Source organism: Euprymna scolopes, chromosome 6 (genome assembly GCF_053919585.1).
Source record: "Euprymna scolopes isolate OS-2025 chromosome 6, ASM5391958v1, whole genome shotgun sequence".
Lineage (NCBI taxonomy): Eukaryota > Metazoa > Mollusca > Cephalopoda > Sepiida > Sepiolidae > Euprymna > Euprymna scolopes.
The window spans coordinates 16605775-16629438 of NC_136487.1; the positions used below are offsets into that span (position 1 = coordinate 16605775).

Genomic DNA, 23664 nt, shown 5'->3' on the forward strand with positions numbered 1-23664 from the left:
GACCATACATTCTAGGACGTTGTGAACCAGAGGGTCTAATCCTGTCATAGACGTCCTTGCAAAAAACTTTCTTTTTAAATAATGCAAGTAGTCCGATTTGTCTAAAATCACCACTCCTGCACCTTTGTCTGGTTTGCACATATAAATATTGTCATTGGACTTTAACGCTTTCATAGTTTTAAATTGCGTTATGTTCCAGACAAAGTCGCTATGATCGACAGGTGTGTTACTGTATCGGTGAGCTAAGGCAACTAAAATAGATTTCATCTCAGAAATTCTTTCCGGGGAATTCGGAACATTATGTCTAAGTTGGGAGAACAAAACTTCAAAGGCAGAAAGTGTTTTTTATATATATATATATATATATATATATATATATATATATATATATATATATATATATGTGTGTGTCTGTGTGTCTGTGTGATTTCATGTACACACATAATATTTTATAAGGAGATATATTTTATGTATCGATTTTCTGTATTTACTTCAACAGTGCTTAATACATGAGATAGGTAGTAAGTTATGACAATATATTTATAGCAATTAAGCTACACAGAGAGGTCCACATAAGTAGCCTGATGATTCCTTATGGGATGAAACGCAAACACTTCTCGGTAGCTTAACTGACATAAATAAATTTTCATACCATATATATATATATATATATATATATATATATGAAATGTTGTGTCACTTTCTTTTATATATATATATATATATATATATATATATATATATATATATATATATATATATATATGTATGTATATATGCAGAAAATGTTGAGTGATTACACAAATGCAATCATTGTTTAATCATAGTTCTCATTAGGCCAAATAGTTTACTCAAATTGATGATTTAAATCGCTTTTTACGTCAACATAATGCAAAATCTGTTATCATTTTGTCAAACGTTTCAATGTTAATGCATATTTTCAATTCATCATTCAACTGATAATTTATCCATCTCATGAACCATTATTCTCAACTAGCTTTTGGCCTTAATAGGTAGTGATTCATTAAATAGAAAAATTATAATGAAATATGATCACATTGAAATACTCTGGCAGACTAAAATAGATATTATTCCTTCTTGTTTTCATTTACTTTTTTATTTCAGGATGATGAGTGGCGCAGTGCTCTTCTTGGGCACTCACTTGTAACAACATATTTTATGCGAAATCTTTTGTATATTTCGAAATATCAAGCAAATTGTATTTAAGAATTGTATTTCTACATTTTTTTTTCTTTTTTGTTTAACAATTTCACATTTTTGTTTTAATTATTTATCTTTTTTATCACTTTTATCACTCAAATTTTCCCTTGACTAATTGTACTGCTTGTTGCCATAGTAACTGAGTTGTGCTTAATCCCTGCCTCTTTGCATGTATCAATTTGATTTTGCTTGATTTTGAGCAAGAAAAATACGTTCTATTATATCTTTTTTCTTTGTATAAAAAAATTGTTTGCTTTATTTGTGAGAAACGTATTTGATCCAACTACGATTTATTCCCCCCCCCCCCCCCACACCTCGTTTCTTCGTCTCTTACAACTCGTCATTCAATTGTTTGTTTTATTTTACTTTAGTCGAACACGTGAGATTCATAGATATTCAAATGTTCCATCAAACACCGAGTTAGAAAAAAATTGAGAACATAATTTTCCTCTCCCCAATTAACCATTTTCATATGTTGTAGTATATCTTTTGTTTTGGTCTTTTGGTCTTACTGGATTCTAGGACAAGAATTTATCTAGCTGGGTGGAGTATCTAGCTTCGTGCTATTACTTGCGGTAACATCACTTGGAGAAGGTGCACTATTCCTCGTAAAAACTAATGTGGGTTAGCCACAGTGAGGAGGTGTGTGTATGTATTGAAACGATCAAATTAAAGACTTAGACCATGTCTTAATGGTAACTCTTGAAATGTAATTTTCCTAAAAAATATCAAAATACAAAACGTCATCTTAAAGTGAAGTAGAATAGGAAGATTTTTTTTTATTAATGAATGAAGGCCAAAAGCCGCTCGAGGATAAAAGTTAAGTAGATGGGTGGATTATCAGTTAAACGAAGAATATTATGAGAGGATTGAAAACGACAAGTGTATTGAACAATGTTTGATTACTTATGGGAACAGTTTATGACCAGAATTTATTAATATTGTATTTGAAGGCAACCGTGTTGTAATCTGCTAGGAAGCAGTCCCATGGTAATGTGTATATAAAAAATACAGATAATTAAACATGTTGACATTTTGCAAGACATCCTATTGAGTATATTGCAAAACCGGTTTTATTTTTTTAATGAAATATATTTCTTCATGGAATTACAAAAATGTAAATATATTTTTGTGAGAAATTAGCTTATTAGTACCCCTGAACCAAAATGATAACCATATATCAGCAACATCTGTATTTTTCAAAGATGTCTATAATTAGTCACAAAAATTAGAATATCTTTTAAATATTACATCTACTCTCTGATGTATATTCGCAACACTGATGTATCGGTTTTCATTTACTATGAAAATGTAAAGTTGAAAGATACAATCAATTTTGTCTATTATTCATTCAATTTTTTTTTTTGTAAGTAGTCCTTATAACAAACCCATATTTATTTATATATATATATATATATATATATATATATATATATATATATATATATATACTAGCAGACCGCCTGGCATTGCCCAGTTGTAAAATATGCATAAACATTGTATCTTAATTAATACAGAATTCTTATTTATTATAAACAGAAATACCGTAGGCATTAAACGTAACAAATTCCTTTAAAAAAAGAATGAAGTATAAAAAACGGAAAGAAAATGATACGTGCATGCGAGTTTTAAACAGTTCACCTCTTGTAAGTAAAAAAAAAAAAAAATACTCAAGCTGAGATCAAAACAAAACCTAAAGACAGTGAGTCAAGTATGATAACCATTATGCCAGCTTGACATGGTCTTTAAAAAGTGTTTTCAACCAAACTTATACTTAACATAAGGAAGCTGTCATCTTTCACGACTGCGCATGCACACCAATTTTTCAATTTGGACTCCTCAGCAGCCCTTTTTTCTGGGTGAAAACCGATTAAAATGTTTTCCGCATGTCTGAATATTTTATACACTAAATTCCAAGTATGTAGATTAAAAATTTGTTGAGTATATGGGCTAAGAAGTGTCCTCACACACACATTCTCACTTTTATAGATATATAGATACGATAAATGAATGCTCTAGTTTGTAAATGGATGGTAATCTTTAATGCTACTAAGACAAAGCTCCTTTCCTATAAAAATTATAAGAAAACTTTTCAACAATCGATTGCCTTGGCTAGTAGCATCCTATCTGAAACTTTGGTTCTTCTTTGGTATTGTACTGAAATCCAACAGTCAAAAAATTGAGTTGTCGTTAAAAAAACGATAACAGCTTACGCTTTTTGTCAATTTCAACAATAAGCAATGTTATCTATCTAATTTTCATGTCACAATTAGTTAAATATTTCTGAAATATTACATAAAACACGTATTTCCATAATTCAACGAAAAAATTTCGCCATGTTTGTTTTGTCACATGTGACATAAACAAGGGAAATAACTCAGTTTTAATTAACCTAAAGTTTTTGACAGTTTTCAAAAATGAATTACCTCCCTTGTTTTATAGTATGTGCACCCTTCAGTTATGTAAGCTAAAATTGCTAATTTCTTTGAAAACTATTTTCTTTAATAATTATCTATCTTTTCTATGGATTGTAATCTTTAATGCTACTAAGACAAAGCTCCTTTCCTATAAAAATTATAAGAAACCTTCTCAACCACTGATTGAAAGGGCTAGTAGCATCCTATCTGAAAGTTCATCATTGAAACCTTGGCTCTTCTATGGTATTGTACTGAAATCTGACAATCGAAAAATTGATATTTCATTAAAAAAAACGATAACGACTTACTCTTTTTGTCAATTTCAACAAAAGCAATGTTATCTATCTAATTTTTATGTCACAATTAGTTAAATATTTCTGAAATATTACATAAAACACGCATTTCCATAATTCAACTAAAAAATGATTTTGCCATGTTTGTTTTGTCACGTTTGATTCAAACAAGGGAAATAACTCATAGTTTTAATTAATTTAAAGTTTTTGACAGTTTTCAAAAATGAATTACCTCCCCGTTTTATAATATGCACACCCTTCAGTTATGTAAGCTAAAATTGCTTTCTTTTAAAACTATTTTCTTTAATAATTAATTTTCTATCTTATCTTTTGTAATGTTGCGATATTTTCATTACTGCGACATGACACTTCAGTAGATACCATTGGTTTCACTTGAAATTCAATATTTCAATTTTCAAATTTCGCTACAATATAAAGGGATGGAAACTTTTTAGCTTAACATGTACATGAATTGGAACAAATACATAGAAGACTCTACCAAGAACCATATTTCAGCAACATCTGTATTTTTCAGAGATATCTATAATTAGTCACAAAGATTAGAGTGTCTTTCACATATTCTATCTATTGTCTGACAAATATTGGCAACAATGATGTCTCACATTTTCACTAATTAAAAACAGGGAGTGGAAGGAGACAATCAATTTCATTTATTATTTCAGTCAAATTTTTTTAGTTAGTAATGATTATAACCAACCCACACTTATATATAATGTATAAATGAATGTTTTAACTGATTTAGAAGTACAAAAGAACCATAGTATTTGACTTTTGCATTTAAACTTTAATTCAAGCCAGAAATTACTTTATATTTAGTCAGGTTATGTTTGTCTGTTTCACAGCTTATCAACCTGTTTTAAATGTCATTTTTTACCCCAACACAATAATTATTCTATCGCAATCAACATTTTTTTTCAGAATTGTGGCCTTTATTCATCAGTTTGAAATTCAAAGAATGCATAAAACTTAAAAATATCACGATAGTTAGACAATAGAGAACCCCGAAAATGTGACAGTGATACATGTTCATTCACATAATTCTGAGGCAGCACGTTCAGGACTGCAGAACATAATGCAAAGAGATCGTCAGTACATCTCTGAGCAAACAATGGTGTGATTACGTAGCGGGTCTAATGTAAGTGTATATTGTCCCAGATTTGGTCTGTTCAGTCACAGTACAGGCTGGTATTTAAGCATTGCAGTGGGGAAACAACCATGAAATAATCTGTAGACAACAGAAGCAACTGTCACATTCCAACTAGTACAAACACTGGTGGAGCATTATTTTATTTATTTATTTTTTTTTTTTGATATTTTTGATGGAAGGTGTACACTAGTATATTAATTATTGATAAGAATAGCTGACATAACATGTTTACTATATTGTAACATTTAACAGTTTACAAGTAAACCAAAGAAAAAAACGAGCATGTTTTACTATAGACAACAAACCGAAAAAAAATGGCCAGAAACAAATATATAACAAATGTTACCAAAGGCAAGATAAATTACTTTTCTATATACCTGGATAAGTATTTAGTTTAACTTATTTTAAAGCGTTTATTTAATTCAAAACACAAGTAGTGCTAAGTTAGAACAACCAGATGGCCGATGTGAGACAGTCATCTGGAGAGTCTTAATAATCGCTCAAAACTCGAAAATCACACAAAATACTGATAGTAACCCACCCAATAAATATCATGGTGGCAGTTATTGGGTGGGATTTTATCAGTATTTTGCTTTATTTTCTAGTTTTGAGCGATTATGCAGATTATGAAGATTACAGTCTCATGTCGGCCATCGTATTGCCATTTTAACTTAACAACTCGGCACTACTTGTGTTTCGAATTAAATAAACTGCAGAATCACATGCATTTTACAAATTTTTAAGCAAATCTTAAAGCAATTATTCGAACTACTGTGCTCATCTTAGGTGTTATTCATTACCACTGTCTATAAAGTAAATATTCTATCAGGTGTGTCTACACAGCATGATGATTTACGTGAAACCTGGCTAGTGAGGATTGAGGGTATGTGTTGGATGGAGAGAAATAAGAAAATGATATGAAGATTCCTAAGTTCGACAGAAAGATTCTAAAGTTTTACATAATACACCCAAAGAAGGTTAGAGATTCCATCGGCCGAAACGTTGTGAGAATAACACTCAAGATGAGAACAGAAGTCTGAATAATTCAAATAATCCAAATTATCAATCCTCATCTAAAAAAATTCAGAGACACAAATTTATCTTTTAATAAAAAGGTGAACCGTTTTGCTTTTTACAATTCTGTTTCAGGTGATGTTTGATTACATAGTATATTTAATATGGTGATCCTTTTAGCAACGTTCTATAAAAGGGTTTTTAATGTAGAGCCATACAATCCTAAAGCTATAAATCTCATTAAAACAAATGAAATAGTTATTTATTCATTCTTGTTTTCTTTTTACTATAATGGGGTTTTCATATTCATAATTTATATACCCGAAACTTAGAATATTATTTAAAATTATATGACCTGACCTTGTTATCCGAGAGTATTTATAATTTTAAAATCAAAATAACTTGGTTTATTTTGAAATTTAAATGATAACTTCCGGTTACATTTACGCATGCGTACATTTATACATAGCAAAAACTCAGATTACTTTGGAAGAATTTTTTTTAAAAAACCCTTCTCTCATTTTTCTAAATTACAATTTAAAAACAGATTCTTATATCTTTTTTATTCTTCATTACATTTTTCTGCTTTTAATAATAAAAAGCACAAAGTAACTATTTCGAATTACTGAATTGTTTTATCTAACCAATTGACATCCCACTTTTTCGTTTATTCATTTCCTTATATAAGTAGAATTTAATGGAACTTCATTTTTATTTTTATGCTTGTACAAAATCAGATTTCTGGACATGGAATATTGAAATGTTCATGTAAAATAACTTTTTTGCTTTTTTTGCTGTAGTTAATAAAATTAAACTATGTTCATGCACAGTAAATTTCTGGAACTTTGGAATATATCAAATGACACCATGATAATCATCCTTTTGTTGTTTTTCTCCAAATTACCAAAATATGAAAAGAAAATTATTTTGTTTTTGGTAAAGAAGACTACAACTTCATTAATTATTACTTGAAAGGTGGGTATTTTTTGCTAGTATATATATATATATATATATATATATATATATATACACACACACACACACACACACACACACACACATGAGGGGCATTCCAAAAGTAATGCCTCCTATTTTTTTTTATTCTGTACAAATGGATCAGAGGCGATTGCAAATTAAAACGCTGACTGAACTTATGCATTCGTGACCTGAAAGTTTCATCTCTCGGTTGCAATTATTGATGAAGTGAGAAAACAACCCCTGTCATAGACATGCATCAGAAGCAGAGATGTGGCAAAAGTGCATTGAGAACAATGGTGACTATGAAGAAAAATAAATTCTTGAATAAAAAAAGATTGCTTGTTTTGATGGTACTACTCCCATCTTTGTAGCTTTTCAAGATTTGGAGGCTTTACTTTTGGAACGAGCTTTGTGTCTGTATATATATATATATATATATATATCTGACAGGAAAGATTTGTGTGTGAAAAGAAGCCACCTGGATGATAGTAATGATGTATTGAAATCTGCATCTGAAACTGTAAAAAATGAAAAATATTATCTGTTTATTTTAAATTATGTTACTGCAAAGGGTATCTTCAAATAATGTCTGTTTCATTTTTAGTATTAATATATAATTTGTATTTATCAGTTCCTGTTACAGTCACGGCCTCACAGACATATCAGATAGTGAGAGGTAGGTGTTGAGGGAAGTTGGAGGTGAAGATTTGTTCTTAAAATGCAACCATTAGATATATAAGTCCACACCCATGTAAGCACATACACATGCATATACTCCCCCAACACACACACAAACACACACATATATAATTATTTCCACAGCCAAAAGAACGCCGCAACACACAAGAGCCATGCCAGCCAATGAACCAGAAGTCTAAGACTCGAGTTTCACCCTCATTTGGGCTCATCAATCAGACGTATCCACACCCGGGATTTGAAACCTGAGCCTTCTGCATGCGAGGCAAGCACTCTACCAACTGAGCAAACGCCCCGCACACAAGAAATTCTATTAACTAACACAGATCAAGCAAACCGCGATGAAATCAAGCTGTGGAATAGACCTACTTCATCTCGACAAGGGGCGTGGTCATCCAATCAGCTGAACCCCGAGCCGATGTATCACAAGTAGGGATTTTGAACTCAGTTGGTAGAGTGCTTGCCTCGCATGCAGGAGTCTTGGGTTTCAAATCTCGGGTGCAGATATGTCTGACTGATGAGCCTAAATGAGGGCGAAACTCGAGATGAAACGTGGAATATTCTGTGTAGCTTAATTGCCATATATATTTTCTAACTTACTACCTAGCTCTACCTATGTATTGAGCACTGTCAAAGTAAATACTTAAAGTTTACACATAAATTTATACTTTTGTATATTAATTTATGTGATTAAATGAAGTAATCATATATATATATATATATATTGGGGAGTTCAAGGAAAAGAATAAAATCGATTCTTTAAGAGGAGACTTATCAGGATAATGCAAAGCTCAACAAATTGTTTTGGAGCTTATATAGAAACCAATAAAGAAAGAAACTGACGATATAAAACTATATACTAATATATATAGATTTATTCATTTATTCAATTAGGGTATACATAAATTAGAGGGTTAGGGTAAGTGAGAACTCTTTATACCATGGTATTTCCAAGCCTAATGCTTCTCATCAGAAAAAAAGAAGATGCTAGGTAACATAAGGATCTGCTGTCTAGCGATAGTTACATTAGGAGCAAAACAAAATATTGATACTGTTTGGGGGATTTAAATTGATCTCTGTGATATAGAAGGAGTATATTTTTTATTATATAATGCAGGTAGGTATATAGCATATCTGTCATGGTGGATTTAATATATGTGGACAATATGTGTTATTAATCTCTCGGGGAGGATACAGAGTAAGTTAATTGAAAGAAGATGCTTATTTAATCATATGTATTAATGGATTATAGCTATAGAAAGGGTTTACATGAAATAGGGGGTTATGCTATGTCGGTATATTTAAGAAGGGGTACCTGAAATTAAAACAGTACTTAAAAGAAATATAAATTATTAGGAATAATAGTAAGATAATAAATGTGAAAGGATACAATATAGAAAGATTTTTTAAGTGAATAAGATATAGGATAAACAGATGGTAGAATAAGAGGATAACGATACAAACGATTGTGGGATAAATAGATTTAAGAAGATAAGAATTATAGAGTATAATAATAATGATAATAATAATAATAATGATAATAATAATAATAATAATAATAATAATAAATAATAAAGGTATAAGAAATACAGAGTTATTAAATATAGGAGTATATATTGTATATAAAAGAATAAGTACAAGAATATAAAGATATAAAGGGCCAAGAGAAAAAAAGGGAAAAAAAAGAAATAAAATGAAAATACAACAGAGAAAATATACAGTAGGAGAAAGTTCTTGAAGTCCGAAGAGTGGAGATGTTTTGCAAAGTTTTTAGACCCTTGTTAAATGCAAAGCAGTATTAAAATATTTTTTGAAAATACAATAAATAAAAGTTCCTCTGTGAGAAATACAATCTCTGTCTGGTTTAAGTGGTGATTCAAGGAAACGTGTTGCGGTTGGTAGCGGAAATTTTGCAATTTAATTAGAATATCAAAGCTGGGATGAGAATATAATTAATGTACATTACCTCACATTTTGGGGAGAAGGAAGTTTGAATAAATGAATAAAACTATATATATTAGTATATAGTCTTATATCGTCATTTTCTTTCTTTATTGATTTCTATATGTATATAAGAAATATAGCTAAATAAATGACAAGTGTTCAATATAGATGCACATACACATGCATATACTTCCCCACCATATATATTAGTAGGTATAGATGCACTCACACATGCACACATATTGATGCATACTTGCACACATATCTGCATGCAAGCATATAGACAAATATACAGACACACACACACACATATATATATACTAGCAAAAGTACTCGTCGTTGATTGGGTTCAAAAAAGCCTACAGAAAATGGACTCGGATTTATGAAAGTATGATAGGTTATGAAAAGGAAGGGTTGTAAATTTGGGTTGAATTTGGGGGTATTAAAACCGAAGCAAAATATGATGAAAGTAAAAATAAAATAGATAAACCCCATAATTTATTATACCATACCTGTTCACACTGAAACACTTATCACAATATTCTGTTGATCTATATTAAAAAACCTTGTTAAACTTTGTGACATATTTCCATTCTATAGAGGTCATGATTTTATTATACCATATTTCTTCAAACTGAAACATAATTATCAGATAAATATGAAAAGTCTTTATTAAAGTTTGTACCTATTTCCATTCTATGGAGGCCAGGCGTGAACGCAGACCCCCACAATTTTATTATACCATCCGTATTTAAGTTAAAACATACTTATCAAAGTATTATTATGTACATCTATATCAAAAACACTTGTAAACGTTTTTTTTTAATTTTTACATTTTTTATTTCCATACTTTGTGGACCAGGCACGAACGCAGACCCCACAATTTTAATGAACCACCGTTCTGCCAGATTAAACATGGCCATTCCTGTGTCTCGATACATCTTCTATCATTATATGTAATCAGTTTTTTAAAATAGTCAACCATATAGGTACCTATTCGCGACCAGACACACACACACACACATACACACACATTCAGCTTTATATTATAATATATATATATATATATATATATATATATATATATGTGTGTGTGTATATAATCAATGATTTATGATAACATTAAAATCAAGTTTTTAAAATGAAAAGTCTAATTCGTTTATGTTTTCAAATTTTTTAGATGAGAATTGATTATTTGAATCATTTGGATTCTTCAGACTATTGTTCTCATCTTGAGTGTTATTTTCGCAACGTTTTGGTTGATGTAACCTCCGATCTTTTTCAGATGTATCTTGTTGAACTTGGGAATCTTTCTTTCCTGAGTTTGACTTATATACATGAAGAAGTGTAACATGTGAAGTTGAAGTTCAGCACCTGCTGCTGCTGCTGCTGCTGCTGCTGCTGCTGCTGCTCTATTTCCTTTTCTATTCTTGCTGCCTGCCTCCTCTGCTCTCATAGTTACCTCAGCATTTAAAGTTGAAAATATTTTGAAGCCAGTTTACTCAGCATTGGCAAAGTCTCCTGTGTCTTCTTCCACTGAAATGGATCATCACCTCTTGCTAGTAATAGTAAAGCTACATAATGGTCTATTCTCTATCTATATAAAAGCCAAGTACGTCCAAGGATGGAATACTGTTGCCATATCTGGGCAGGAGCTGCTAAAAACAGCCTATCCTGCCTTGACAGAGTACAAAATAGACTTTGTGGCTTAGTGGGGGATGCCCTTTTCTCTACCCTGCAACCTCTCTCCCACAGAAGAGACGTTGCGAGCCTATCCTTGTTTTATCGTTATTTCCATAGCAGGTGCTCGTCTGAACTCCAATCTCTGGTCCCCCCTCGCCAATCTTTTACGAAAAACACCTGTCTAGCCGAATCCACTGTGAAAAATTTCCGCCACTCTTTATCTGTGCCTAAATCAAAACGTGGATTCCATGAACAAAGCTTCTTTCTTAGAACTGCACACCTGTGGAACTCTGTTCCGTCTGCCTGTTTCCCACCGGACTACAACTTGGATGTCTTCAAGTCCAATGTTAACAAATTCTTAATGAACCGCCCTCTGAAGTAAACACTTCATCAAATCTCCACACTAACGTAATGTACTTGCAATAACCCTTATCCTTGAGTGGCTTCCGGGCCTTGATAAGTGGTGATCACTGTGTAAAAAAAAAAAAAGAAAAAAAAGTTCTTTTGTGCACTTTTTGAATTTAGATTGTGATTCTTGTATTTTGATTGTAGTTGCAGTCTCCAGGTTTAACTCAGCTTCTACCTGCTCTTATTTTTTTTTTGTTACTGTAGGTTTATTCAAATCCAATTCATCAAACAGGCTTGAAAAAAATATAGTTTTACTTTTACTGTGATCTTCTTCACTCTCAGCAGAGCTTGAAGAAGTGTATCCTGCTGATTCTGCTTCATCAGTAGAAGATGTAGAAGATGTAAGGTTCAAGTGTTTTCCATGTCATTCTTTTGAAATTTAAATTTTAACCTTGGATCTAGAAAAGTAGACACAAAAGTTTTTATCATTTAGACAGAATGAAAATCATGTTTCCATTAATTCATTGAATTGTTCAACAGAGGTAAGGAATATCAGAATTAGAATGGACAGCTTTTGAAATAAATAATCTCAAAGCTAAAATTTTAGGTATTATCATCGATATGATTGAAGTTCTGTGACTTGCTTCTTTGGTGATTCTTCAAATGGACTCAATAACTGGGGAATTTTTAAACAGGTATTGGTAAGTTGGTACAGTAGGAATTTTATAGCATCCCAAATTCTCGTATGAAAAAACTGAACGAATCTCTTATTAAAAAATTTTGGTTTGTGCGAATTATTCTACTTCACATATATACCACGAAAAAGTCGTTTCTGATTAATGTTTACCAGTTAAAAAAATATTCTGTTATTCTAAAAAAACAGCCAAATTTGTTTCCTTATTTAAAAACTAATAAACAAGGGACTTCTTCTGGGCATTCAACGTAAACCAGAAATAAATCATTTGTAAACAATCACAGCGTTAACTTGAACAAAGCCAATAAATAAAATAATGATGTTAAAAACAATAAACAACAATAGTACTTATGCAGAGAACTTTTTGAAAACCGATTTCTTAACATGTGGAGGAGAGGGTGTTTTTCTAACTAGTTTGTACTTTCACCTAACAATTTAATAAATAATACAAAAGTGATTTGTGCCGCAAGTATTGAAGAAGGACAACTGAAGTTTTTTTTCTTTGTATGTGTTTGACTGAGGAAGGAGTTAAGGGAACCCCCTCAAATTGACAAATGTGATCAGTGTTAAGCAAAGAACTCAACAGAATCGCAAAGAAATACCAATTGTATAAAAAAAACTATCATTGATAACATACAACTTTCTATTTTATTAAAATTAAATTGATGTTGAACATGTACGTTTACCTAATTACATCGCCATGGCAAACAAAGTGAAAACAACCGCATAAATTATTACGTTTTCTTGAAGATACTATTTAAGAACTACATGGTGTAAAAAAAGCTGACATTTGGGTATAGAATTCTACAATATGTATTGATTAAGCATGCAATATTCCAGATCTGTATATTTTAACAGTTTTTGTGATGTGTGATTTTGAAATTAGTATATGTTTATGAAATTTAGTACTTTATTTTCACCACAAAATTTGAACATATCACCATTTTTTTTTTTTAATTAAGTTGTAGCTGAAATTGTTTTTTAAAAATAGGCATGATAATCATTATGTGTAGAATTATATTTACTGTCATTTAATTCAGTTTTATTTGATGATACTTTAAAAATTGGCCATCAGTGCAATTTTGCTATTATAAATTATGCAATGTTCACTTTTCACACCTCGAAAATGAAAACCGAAATTGAATTAGAAATAATTGTACTTTTACTTCCTATTGTCTTCTTATACTAGGAGTGATGAAAACATCTTTTGTGACATTTTTACTGTTTTTTCTTTTTTTTATTTCGTCAGTTGGTTTTAAAGTTGCCATGTTGTAAATTGCACTTGTTTTTGCTTCTTCATCCTCAGCAGGGTATCCTGCTGATTCTGCATCAGTGAAGAGTAGATGTAGGATCCAATTCTAAATATGATTTTATGTTAATCTTTTAAAATTAATATTTGAATCATGGGTTTAGGAAAGTAGACATATGCAATCGTTTAGATAGGATGAAAATCTTGTTTCAATTAATAACCTGAATTATTCAACAATAGTAAGAAGATTACACTAAAGCCAGAAATACTAGAATTAGATAGGACAGTTTTTGACAGAAATAACCTCAGAGCTAAATTTATATGGTTGATGTTCTGTGACTTATTTCTTTGGTGATTTCTTCAAATGGACTCACGAACTGAATATTTTTTTGAACAAGTCTGCATTGGTAAGTTGTTAAGGTAGGAATCTTATGAACAGCTCAGCTGTAAGATTCGGTTTTGAGTATCCTAAATCTAGTTGCCCCCACCCCCGGTCCCTGATACCTGTTAACGCTATCATTTAAGAGAGCCTGTTCATTCTTGTGGCCATTTCGGAGTTGCTCATACAGCATTTCTCTTTGTCTAGCAGCAGAGTTGGATTGGTTATGTCATCAGAACAAGTTCTGAAAGTATGCAAAGCATCCAACGAAGAATTACTGCAAATCACTGGTCTGATTAGATCTGCGGCGATGTAGCGCTTCCTTTGCTAACCATGGAAAGGTTGGCAAAATCTTCAAGAAAATGAAAGGATTGTGTATTAAAAAAGTTTTCAATACAGTAAAGTAATTAATTGACAAATATGCAGTTGGGGTGGGGGGAGATTCTTGTTTAAAAAAAAACCTGTAGCCTTTGTACCAATACTCAGCCAAATTCATATTCTGGTTCTAAATACTTTTTTTTATATAATTTTAGTGACCTGCAATAACGGGCATGAACTATTTAACTCTACCATTGATGTTAATGATGTAAACTTATTTTTATTTCAACATGTAAACCTTGTCCATTCTATGTTTTTATGCTATTATTTTATCATTTCAGCTTTGATTGACCTGTTAAAGGACCCGTCCCCCCATGTACGGGGCAAAGCAGCTGAAGCAATGAGTCTGTTGTATAATTACTGAAGATGACCACGAAAGATGATATTGGTAACAATAGCGCCACCTGGTGAAGCGAAAGAGATGTAAAAATCATTACAGCTGTAGCCATTTTGAACACAAGTTTACACGTTGCTACAAGTTGAACATTTAGAAACCAGATTTTAGAATATCTCAACATTTTGTTTCTTGTTCAGTTTTGTTACTTCCAACTAGACTGACTGCCCAAAGTTTTTGGTGTTTTTTATCGGTTTCTATTCAGAGAAGCACAAGCTCAATCGTCTTTGTAAATTCGAAAGATCTCTAATTTCTTATGCTAGAAAATTTAAGCCAATCATTATTAAGCGTTCTATGTGAGAGTATTGTGATATAAACCTCTTAATGATTTTGTGTTTATTCAGATTTGCACTTATAATGAAAATTTTAAATAAAGAAAATGCAGAAAAGTCTTTATAATGTACGTACTTGTCACAGAACGAAGATGGCATATTCCAAAAATCACGTAATTTGATCAAGTAGTTTTTTTTAATTTTAGAAAAGCAAATGTTATGACTTGCTCGATGTGACAGAAACCAGTTGTCATATTTGATTGAATTCGAAATTCATCCCTGGTTACCTCCCCTTAACAACCGCTTTAAGAGCAATCAATGCTAAAAATACTTAATCGCTAAAAATCGAAAAATTAGATTTTCTTAAATAAAAAAACTACTTGATCGATTTTTGTAATTTTTTGGAATATGATATCTTAATGTCAAGACAAATAGGTACATCATAAAAGTTTTTCTTTATTTTTGTTTTTATAAATAATTGCAAACCTAAATAAACACCAATTGTTTTTTTTTTTTTTTTTTTTTAATTTTTAAAAATTATTATTCAAATAACTAAATTAAGCAAAATAGAATTTATTTTCCCTCCAGCTTATTAAATCAGGGGTGTCAAAATGGTTTGCGCTGGAAAATAATTATTTTATTTCATTTCATGTATCCACATAAAATTTTATAAGAAGATATAATATTTTATGTACCGATTTTCAATATTTACTTCAAGAGTACTCAATACATGAGAAGAGCTATTTAGTAAGTTATGGAAATATATTTAATTTGACGATTCCCGATGGGGATGAAATGTGGAAGCCTCTGTGTAGCTTAATTGTCATATATATATATATATATATATTTTTAATAATTAAGAATAACAGAAAGGAAAAACATTTAAGGATCAAAGTGTAGTATCTGTCTGTCCTCTGTTAGAAGAGAAGAATTCCTTCTAGATTTAGGCAATTTTTATTTTTGTCTCAATCCACATTGCCCTTTTTTGGGGGATAACTGGAATTTCCTCACCTTAGAATATGGCCTTGTGCCTAACTTTTTCCCTCATTGGGAAGCAAACAAACTGACACAAACCTTTTTTTTTTACAGAGCTGTCACATCTTATTTTTTATTTTGATGATATTGAGTCTATCCTACCATTTTTTTTTTTTTATGTGATTCAATTTTTCAAAGAACTGGTTTGCTTTTCTTTTGCATCCCAAATGACAATCAGAATTGGTTATTTGAATTTAAATAAAAAAACTATTTATTTATTTAATTATTTATTTTTTCATATTTGAATCTATTTAGTCTTCTCAATTAAAACTTGTCATTATCTTTCTTCAATTTATAGTCTGCCAATTTCTTCAATTTATAGTCTGCCAATTTCCACACTGTGAGTAGACAAGAGGATTTGAGGATCGAGTCTGCAGATTTGTACAGATTTAATACACATAGAATCCATCACTGAACTATAATCTTTACTGATTTACTGGCAAATTGTACTTTCAAGTTGCCTTTAAAAATAAACAATATTTCTTACTCTTATGGATTGTCAGCCAAATCGGTCTTCAAATTACAGATCTATGCATGGTTCAACAAGTGAATGAGGGTTTTCTTATTGTTCATGCGTCAGTTGCACAATAACTTCCGTCACATGTGGCTTTCATGATTAAAAAATGTATTTTTTGTATTAAAAAAATTTTAGCGGGAAAGGGCTAAATAAATATGAAGAATCCTTTTTCATTTTATAAATATGTGATCCAGGATGTATAAAATTCATCCCCAAAGCAGTCTTACACCAGTGTAAAAAAATTTAAATCAAGATAGTTTGCTACTAAACCTTATTTCTAGAATCCCCATTCCCATTTTGATGAAAACATATTACATGAATTTGATACTATAAAAATTTCTAAAACTTAAGGAGGTTTCAAAAGAACTTCAGCGAATCTTGCTTAATTGGTGTCTAATGATCATGGGTCAAATCCAATGCAAATCTAAAATATTTCAAATTTTCAAATGAAAGGTTTTACCCATATTATGTCCTATTAAAAATCCTTTGAGATATTCCAAAGAAACTGATAATTGTGGAATCTTTATTACTTAGTGTCAAATACACATTATTGAACTTTTACAAAAATTGGAGTTACGTGAATTTTCCCAAAGAGTTTCTGCCTATTTTTTGCCTCCTTAACATAAAACTAAAACTAAATATAGCCCACATTATTCATTCTTACACCTAGTAGATGTATACAAAAATACATAATGATCAATCAATTAGTTTAAGAGTGAATGTTATACATAGAAATATATAAATATATTCACATACCTAACTATATATAATTAGAGATAATTGTTCTCAGTGCATATTTTTACCGATTCCAAAACAATTACGGATTCTGTTTTAAATTCTCAACTACAATTCTTTAAAAATCTCTAAATATTTAGCTATATAGTTTTTTTTGTTTTTTTAAATTTTCAGGCTACCATGAAATGCATTCAGATATTTTTGCAAACTAATCAAAATACATTTGGTGGGAGGGGAGATGATCTATATATTTTAGTTTTACTGGTATTTTAAAATCAATAAATATTTATCATTTTATCAGTAATACCAGCAATGAAAAACTAAGCTTTAAACAAATCGAACCAAAAAATTTTAAATAAGAAACAATTAAAAGAATCGTTCTTTTTTTTTTTTTTTCTAATTCCGATACCTTAAAAAGTTCCGATTTTGTATGATTCTGATTAATCATCCCAATACTAATATTTAGTTATCAATGCAGACAATGGAATCACGTTAAAATTTGTTTTGATCTATTATTATAGTCACTAAAGCAATGATACAATTAGAGAAATGTATGAGCCACTTATGAGTAAAGTAACAGTTAAATGAATTGTTTGCAATTGGCATTATAAATTAATAAATAAACCGGAGAAGATTAATAAGTCATAAAATCATAAAAACAGACCAAAATGAAGCACACAGCTAATCTATTATACAAGGGGCAGCTGTCTGTGTGTATGTGTGTTTGTATGTTCAACTAAAAGTAAAAACAGCAAAACAATCACAAAATTTGCATATTCTTGATCAGCATTACCCTGGATGAATAATAGTTAAAAAAAAAAAAATATTTTTTTTAAATTGTTCATTCTCTGAGGGTCAACTGGGCTGGGTTCCGTCAGTGATAGTGCAGTTTTTCAATATTATGTACTAATTTGGAAATAAAATACTAATTAATTCCCTGAGGAATCTGTTATATGAAGGAAAGTTGGGCTATGTTTATGTGTGTGTATGTGCAGCAAGAGAGGAATGGGCTGGGTGTTTGGGGAAAACGGGTGAAAGAGAAAAAGATAGATGAAAGGATAGAAGTTTTACTAGAAATATGCTACACTTTTGCCCCAGGTAACACCGAGTAGTTTTGCTAGTATATAATAAATGACATCAAGTCAAAATAATAATCCACTTGTGACAGCTAGTCTGGGGTGGAATGATCTGCAAGAGATCCATAAAATTTAGTTGAGAGTTTTTGTTATTAATAATTTGTTGTAATTGTAGGATTTCAATTTAATTGTTTCAATATCATGTGTCGATAACAGAGAGACCAACATCTTTTCTCAATGATATTTGAAATAAGCTATTCTTCTTATTGGCATTATTTACGTGTCTCACACTGTGGTCCTTGTTATAGTTGTTATGCTCACATTTCAGCAGTTGTACATATCGATCTTCTTAAAGTGCTTTTAGTTGTAGTTAGTATCATTTATTTAAAGGGCTCAGTTTAAATATTTTCAAAAGGTTACCAATTACAAACTGAAGGACTGGAGAAGATCAGAGAGTACAACAGCCGAAATGTTATGAACATAATAACAACCAAGATGACAGCAAAAGTTTTCACTTTGGTTTGGTCAAATTATTTTGACACTCCTGTGCTTATTTCGTAATGATATTTGATAATTTGGTCACCCATTTAGAACTGTCCAGACTAAACGTTGCTTAACGATGTGTACAGGTGTACGAACATAATTATAGGTGTCTTTTATAACTAAGTTTTCGCTTTGAAAATCCAAACTAGATTTGACACTCCTGTACTTATTTCTCGATGATGTTCGATTAAGTTTTTGTTTAATTATTTATAGTTTTGTCTCGACTTGTGCTTCTTGTTGATTTTTAAAACGTTGGTGGTTTTATAAATTGTTTTTAATGATGGTTTTATAAATTGTTTTTAATGATGGAACGAGTTATTAAATCTGAAATAAAAATTGGTAAAATACTCAATATGAGAAAAAAAAAAAATTTGATTTAAAAAAACAAAACAAAAAAAAACTGATTTCAAAAGACACATCGATCGGAGATAGTTCTTTTACATTATAAATCCAGATAAAAAAAAAAAACTTGTTTGTTTTTTTTGTTTGTTTTGTTCTTCATATTTTAATGAAAATTTATATTCTTAAGAATCAAAGTTTATTTATATATATATATATATATATATATATATATATATATTTTGTGTACAGAAAGTTGTTAGTTGAGACAGGTCATTGGTACCGTCGGTTTCAAGATAATAAGGCCCGTTTAAGGTATCCTTATCGAGCTCTCTTCAGCCAATATTGAATATTGGCTGAAGAGAGCTCGATAAGGATACCTTAAACGGGCCTTATTATCGGGCTTGAAACCGACGGTACCAATGACCTGTCTCAACTAACAACTTTCTGTACACAAAATATAAGTACGCTCTTAAAATTTGGATTTTCCTTTTAATTGAGCACTCTGCTGGAATTCTTTTTCCAAAAAAAAAAAAAAAAAAAAAAAAAAAAACTAATCATATATATATATATATATATATATATATATATATTAGCTTTGGACAAGATATCCGAAGACAGGCTGAGCTGGGAAACAAATAATTCATTAAAGGGAAAGCGACAATTTGTTAATAAAAACGATTTAAGAGAAAATTTAAATATTTATAAATTAGCGATTATAAAAAAAAAAAAAAAAAAAGACTTAAAATAAACCTCGAGATGTCTTTCAACCGATACATTAGGTGTATCAGAAGCGGCCATTAAAAAATGACGTGATAAGAACTAATAATTCAACTTACTATCTTTTCAAAGCTTATAACTACTTGAAAAATGTAAATCAAACCCTAATTTTATCTTTTTCAATTAAAGGAGCAAAGACCAAATTTTAAAAAAATAACAGGTTTAATAGCAAATTATACAATATTTTCTTTTATCGGTTTTAAAGATTTGAAGAAAATAAACAAAATTTAACTTACGTCGATTATAAAAAATCGATATAAATTCCAAAAAATCGCTTGCCTATAAGAAAATACTATTAAATACTTCATTGTTCAGCATTTATCCATATTTATATTTTAAATTCCATGTATTTTTTAAATAAAAGGATTTTTTAAAGTGAGGGTCGTAGAAAATCGCATTTTCGTAACATGTTTTGTGCCAAGCTTAAAAGAGCTCCTCCTGTTACTATGAAATTTATCAAATATGGATTCGTCAAAGGGAAATAAATAATGTCTCTTTTTTATTGCGTGTGTTAACCAAAATTATTATGTTTCGTCCTCCGTAGTTAAAAAGAAACACATTCACTTATAAGTTTTTTCCCCTAAAACAAAAAGTCTACTTCACCGATTTTTTTTTTTTAATTCTCTTAATGAAATACACGAGTTTTTGATTGATATACTTTAATACTTCTTTATCGACTGAATTTATTTTTTTAATATCTAAAAAAAGAAAACATTGAATGAAATAGAAAAATTTGCTGTCAGCATCTGGTATTTACTTAACAATATAAGCATAACATGAGCTTTCATTTTTTAAAAAAAATCACCATGGTTTTTAAAAAAAAAAAAGGTTTTATGCTTTCGACTTTACAGATAAATTTCCAAAATACTATTCTTTTTTTGTTGTTTTAAATAAGAATATTTTCTTTATTGATCTTTTATCTTCAATTTGTGATATATAAAACTTTGGTGCATAAATTAATTATTAAAATTTTAATAGACATTTCAAAATCGGGGGGGGGGGGTTGAATAATTAGACAAAAAAAAAAAAAAAATTAATTGTTGCCAATAACAGGGTAAAAAAAAAGAAAAAGTAACACCCAAAACCGGAGCAGATATCGATAGAATGTAGGCAGATAATTCAATATACACATTCACAATATGTGTATAAGAAAAACAACAATCCTATATATATATATATATTAGAGCTCCTTAAACAATTCCAAATTGTGTGAGAGCTCTTTCTGCTTACAGAGCAAAGGCTTATGCATCGTTGCACACAAAGCCTCTAAAATGTTCAGTTAAATGTTTCGAGCGAGCCCTGTGCACAATACGAAAAAGACATTTCCACATGAAAGCAAATATTGCCCGATTGCCGACTCATGAATTGGTAAGTGCCAGGATGTGCTAAGTAAGCATCAGGGCATATTCCTTAAACGCCCGGATGTGCTTGTCGTTACATTCTTATTAGACATACACGGATTCTGAAATCGTGCAGGTATATGCTGAGCCAGTTTGACCCCCCAGGTGTTTAAGAGTTTGATCCACATAGTCAGCTCCGCACTAACATTTGAATTCATAAATTACTAAACTTTTGTCCAGTGTGGGTAGAACAACTTTCTGAAAAGCCGGGAAAGCCTTCTTGGTACCAAATACCACACGGGTTGCACTGCATAGTAACAGCGGGACACCACAGATTTGATCCTATCAGAGAAACCTTTATATATATGATGGACTCTCGCGTCGATTTCGTCGTATGAAGTTCCGCCACAACAACTAAGTTGTTCGGAAAGCCACACAGATAATTTGTTTATAGTGGTGAAGGTTTTGTGTAGAACCAACCACACTTTTTTGCTATTACTACTAATCCTTGTCAGTGTAGATGACTGCAACAAGACAAAGCACACAGTACAACGTAGGTTTTTACATTAGAGTTACCTTCTCCTAGATGCATGTCTTAACTAAGACTGAGGGTGTATCGCTCCCAGTGAATTAATGCACCTCCAGATACCAACCTGGAAATTTCTGACTCAGCGTGGTGCATACAGCGACTAGCCCTCCCAAATGGTCACTCATCTGGTACTGGCCAGACTCAACGTTGCTTAACTTTGGTGATCTGGCGAGAACCGGTGTGTCAATGTGATTGTGCCATACCATACTTGTCTGAATGAAAACACGCAACCTAAATACACAATATATATATATATATATATATATATATATATATATATATACACACTCACACAGAGTAATATGTAGTAATAATAATTAGTAATAGTAATATTTACAACTAGAAATTTTTAAAAAAAGAAAAAAAAGACTCCCAAAATTCGTACTAGAACTGTCTGCAAGTGGTTAGAGCACTTGGAAAAATCCATTGTGAAAGTGATATTCTCCTGAAGATTGGAGGTTCAATTCTTAGTGTGGGCGACTGAAAAATACAATTGTGAATTAGTTAGGACCTCTATCCAGTTATGGCTGACAGAACAAGAGCATGCTACACCTGTGAAGTAAATAAAGGGTTCTGTTTGAAATTCCATTCAAATTCCCGAGTTCGACACCTGTGGAAATAGCACTCAAAATGAGAAGAGGAATCCAAAGAAGATGAACAAAAATGCTATTGCAAAATTAAGCGTGAAAGACCAACAAAAGTGTTATTTTAGATAGATAGACGGAGCCTCTTATGGAAATGCTTGGACGCTTCTAAAAGTAGATGTGTCCTTTCAATCTGAATAATTGAAGCTAAAAATGATATTCCAAACTTAACCAGATGAACCAATTAAAGTCACTTTCATGTAGTGGTTCTTGACGCATGTAAAAAAAAATAGATGAAAGAAAACATGGTTGATAAAAACACCAATACATTTTTGTTTTATCGTGTGTATATTCAATATTCGACCCACTTGCTAAACAGATTAAAACAAATTATAAGACTGTTAGTCCGTGTAAACTCATAAAATTGATACTCCATAATGCACATACTCAACCACTCATTTGTGAGGCCAAGTGCGATTTTGATCTTAGATCAATAGTGTAATCAGGGCATGAGCCCATATTCCGTCTCCTTGAACCACTCTTCCCTCGCACTATGTACCCACACACACACAAACACACACGTATTCACGCCATTCATTGATTATTTATATCTTTACCAGCGGATCTGTGTCCTAGCGTTGCTTGGGGAAATGAGGAACCCAAGATTCTTATTAAATCTTTTGACAAAATATTAAAATTTAAATCTCATAAATATGCCTGAATTTATCTAATATATATATATATATATATATATATATATATATATATATATATATATATATATACACACTAGCAAAAGTACCCGTCATTGACTGGGTTAAAAACCGCCTACAGAAAATGGACTGATTTATGAAAGTATGATAGGTTATGAAAAGGAAGGATTGTAAAGAGATAGCTTCGAATTTGGGGGTATCAACACCAAAGCAAAATATGATGAAAGTAAAAATAAAATAGATAAACCCCAAAATTTATTATATCATACCTGTTCACACTGAAAC

At 30.8% G+C, this 23664-nt stretch overlaps 1 protein-coding gene across 3 annotated transcripts in view; it reads left to right on the forward strand.

Annotated features, from left to right (window-relative positions):
• The window catches only part of LOC145277536 (maestro heat-like repeat-containing protein family member 1), a 216739-nt gene extending 198674 nt beyond the window's left edge, over positions 1 to 18065 (forward strand). For all 3 annotated transcript variants that reach the window (XM_080128991.1, XM_080128993.1, XM_080128992.1), the window contains one exon: positions 14744 to 18065. In XM_080128991.1, the coding sequence (XP_079985117.1) occupies positions 14744 to 14826 (83 nt within the window). In that variant the 3' untranslated portion in view covers positions 14827 to 18065. The remainder of the gene's footprint in view (positions 1 to 14743) is intronic.
• Positions 18066 to 23664: the final 5599 nt, after the last annotated feature.